The sequence below is a fragment of the Pseudorasbora parva genome, chromosome 2 (assembly GCF_024679245.1).
Source record: "Pseudorasbora parva isolate DD20220531a chromosome 2, ASM2467924v1, whole genome shotgun sequence".
NCBI classification, from domain to species: Eukaryota; Metazoa; Chordata; class Actinopteri; order Cypriniformes; family Gobionidae; genus Pseudorasbora; species Pseudorasbora parva.
In genome coordinates this window covers 27,243,300-27,247,048 of record NC_090173.1, presented here as the reverse complement: position 1 = coordinate 27,247,048, position 3,749 = coordinate 27,243,300, and the positions used below count along the sequence as shown (strand labels likewise).

Genomic DNA, 3,749 nt, shown 5'->3' with positions numbered 1-3,749 from the left:
CTGTTTTACAGTCAGCTCATACTGACCCCTGCTGCTTATATCAGTAACTACAGCATAAATGTGTAGAATGATTTTTAACCCAAATTCATTTGTGAATCTGCACCGTCGACTCAAAACTGCTGTCTGGTAATATTCTTGGTGCCTTTAGTGTTATTATGTCGGTCTTATTTATTTGAATAAAGGCAACTGTTTAGATTTAGAGTACTTTAAAAAAAAATACAATTTGAAAAAATATTAAACATTTTATTTACATAGTTTTACAACATGTATCAACATGGAATAAATAAATCACAAATAAACAATAATGTAAAATCACCTCTGAGAAATTTCAAGCTTATTATCAAAACAAAACAAATTGACTTAGGTTAACACATTTTTGTATTAGCAAATGTTTTTCATGGGCAGATGGAGTAAACTAATGTACTGTACAATGAGATAACAGTTTACATATCAATTTTGAACTGAAGAAATGTGTGAGCATTAGTGGGTAAAAAAATATCATAATGTAATGAGGCCTGGAAAAAAAAAAATGGAAGAGCCAAAGAGGAAAGATTTATATCAGTCCCTTCACCATTCAGTTTATGTGTTGTTTTAATCCACCTCTTCAATAGTTGGTCCCTGGGAAGCGGCTCCTGATCCGCCGCGTGCCTGAGCTCCACAGCCTCCAGCTGGCATCCCTCCCTGATAAAGCTTAGTGATGATTGGGTTGCAGACTTTCTCCAGTTCCTTCAGCTGATGTTCATACTCCTCTTTATCAGCCAGCTGGTTGTTCTCTAGCCAGCTGATGGTCTGGTTGCACTTCTCTATGACTTTCTTCTTGTCATCCTCACTGATCTTGCCTTTCAGGTTCTCATCTTCCACGCTGCTCTTCATGTTGAAGGCATAAGACTCCAGGGAGTTTTTGGCAGCAATCTTCTCTCTTTGCAGATCATCTTCAGCTTTATACTTGTCTGCCTCCTGCACCATTCTCTCAATGTCCTCTTTGCTCAGTCTGCCCTTGTCATTGGTGATGGTGATCTTGTTCTCTTTTCCAGTGCTTTTGTCCACCGCTGACACGTTTAGGATTCCGTTGGCGTCAATGTCAAACGTCACCTCAATCTGAGGGACTCCACGAGGTGCAGGTGGAATTCCTGTGAGCTCAAATTTACCCAGCAGGTTGTTGTCTTTGGTCATGGCCCTCTCTCCCTCAAACACCTGGATCAGGACACCAGGCTGGTTGTCTGAGTAGGTGGTGAAGGTCTGGGTCTGTTTGGTGGGGATAGTGGTGTTGCGTTTGATGAGGGCCGTCATGACTCCACCTGCGGTTTCAATACCCAGGGACAGTGGCGCAACATCCAGCAGCAGCAGGTCCTGGACATTTCCAGATGTGTCACCCATGAGGATGGCGGCTTGCACCGCTGCACCATAAGCCACTGCCTCATCAGGGTTGATGCTCTTGTTCAAGTCCCTGCCGTTGAAGAAATCCTGCAGAAGCTTCTGGATCTTTGGGATTCTAGTTGATCCACCAACCAGAACAATGTCATGGATCTGAGACTTGTCCATCTTGGCGTCTCTCAGGGCTTTCTCCACAGGCTCAAGTGTTCCCCTGAAGAGGTCTGAGCACATCTCTTCAAAGCGGGCTCTGGTGATGGACGTGTAGAAGTCGATGCCCTCGTACAGCGAGTCGATCTCAATGCTGGCCTGAGAGCTGGAGGAGAGGGTTCTCTTGGCCCGCTCACACGCTGTGCGCAGCCTCCTCAGTGCCCTCTTGTTCTGACTGATGTCTTTCTTGTGCTTCCTTTTGAATTCTTCTACAAAGTGATTCACCATGCGGTTGTCAAAGTCCTCGCCACCCAGATGAGTGTCTCCGGCTGTGGACTTCACCTCAAAGATGCCATCTTCAATGGTCAGGATGGACACATCAAAGGTGCCTCCACCCAGGTCAAAGATCAGGACATTACGCTCTCCTCCTTTGCCTTTGTCAAGGCCGTAGGCGATGGCTGCAGCTGTGGGCTCGTTGATGATTCTGAGGACATTGAGCCCAGCGATTACTCCTGCATCTTTTGTGGCTTGCCTCTGGGAGTCATTGAAATAAGCAGGAACTGTGATAACGGCGTTTGTCACCTTCTGCCCCAGATAAGCTTCAGCAATCTCCTTCATCTTCACCAGGACCATAGAGGAAACTTCTTCAGGATAAAATGTCTTGTTTTCTCCTTTGTATTCGACTTGAACCTTTGGTTTTCCGCTATCACTGACGACTTGGAAGGACCAGTGCTTCATGTCAGACTGCACTACTGGGTCATCAAACTTCCTGCCAATCAGCCTCTTGGCATCAAACACGGTGTTGTTGGGGTTCATGGCCACCTGGTTTTTAGCTGCATCCCCAATGAGCCTCTCTGTGTCTGTGAAGGCAACATAGCTGGGTGTTGTTCTGTTCCCCTGGTCATTGGCGATGATCTCCACTTTTCCATGTTGAAACACCCCCACACAGGAGTAGGTGGTGCCCAGGTCAATTCCAATAGCTACTCCTTTCGCTGATGACATGTTTGGTTTCTTTTAATGTCTACCTGTAACAAGCAAAAGAAAAAAATTGGAAATTGTGATGTAAAACTATTCATTTTAACCATACAATTAATATTATTTTTGCAGTTAAACAATAATTATTTCTTTTATAAATTTTTTTTTTACATTTTAGCATGTTCACACTAATGGTTAAATAAATGAGAAGACCATATTATTATTATTATTACAATGAATAATGTTTAATACAACTATGTATAAACAGTCCAATATAATTATTTGTTAAACATAAATAAATTCCTATTTAATTCGTTAGGTGGCTCTCATCACATGTCTGTGTTAATATCTAATCATGAAACGTGTAGGCTATAGGATAAAACATAATTTACTGTAAGCTAGTTGTACAGATTTATGGCGCAAGTAGATAAACTTCATAGAAAAAACACAGCGGTAATTTTAATTTTACACTTACCTTTAATGATTTAGATATTTTCTGACAGGCGTATTGTGGCTCGTTGTCTGGACGATACACTTCGCTGTCTCGCTCTCTCCGCTGTGTTCCCAAATATCACAAGGTCTGTAACTGAATCTGATCCCTGAAACCAGTCGTGTTTTATATTCTCCAGCATAGTGCTGTTGAAGTTTCTCGAAAGCGCCAGCCAGTTCGACCAATCAAAAACCAGCACAGCGAAATGGCTCCACCCACTACGCTGCGTCATTGCAAACGTACACATATCTGTGATTGTACAGTCCAGTTCTAGCTATTTCTGGAGTTTTCTGTGATATTAAATAGCTTTTCAGTGAGCCTCGTAGTCTGTGCTCTGCGGTGCTTTTATTTTTTAAGCATTCAGACTATTTCTCGTGAACGCTAAACAGTTTAAGTTGTTTATTCCTTATGGACATGCAGTAAAATATGCAAAAAACACGCTTAATCTACTAAGAAACTTTTGTTCCAATTATGTTCGTATGCCAAAAATAAATGTAACTATTAAGAAATAACCACTAATGTTAGCTATTTTTGTTCATTAAAATCGACGTTTTAATTAAATTGTCCGAGTTTGCAACAAAAAAGTCTCGTAAGAGGCAAACTAATTATTCCATTGATAATAAATATAGCTATAAGTATTTTTGTGGGATACAGCTGTGCTTTTCAGTGCCTGCATTTCTTCTATTTGTTATTTACCCTCAGTTTTACATTTATGTAGGACTGTGGGAGTTATTTACGTCTTATTTACCATAAAGAGATGATT

General features: G+C 41.5%; 1 protein-coding gene across 1 annotated transcript; it reads right to left on the bottom strand.

The window, feature by feature from the left end:
- Positions 1–229: 229 nt before the first annotated feature.
- Positions 230–3,093, bottom strand: LOC137039128 (heat shock 70 kDa protein-like). The gene is made up of 2 exons (XM_067414350.1): positions 2,972–3,093; positions 230–2,546 (listed from the first exon to the last, which is right to left on the bottom strand). The coding sequence occupies exon 2, from the start codon at positions 2,521–2,523 to the stop codon at positions 592–594; it is 1,932 nt and encodes a 643-aa protein (XP_067270451.1). The 5' UTR covers positions 2,524–2,546; positions 2,972–3,093; the 3' UTR covers positions 230–591.
- Positions 3,094–3,749: the final 656 nt, after the last annotated feature.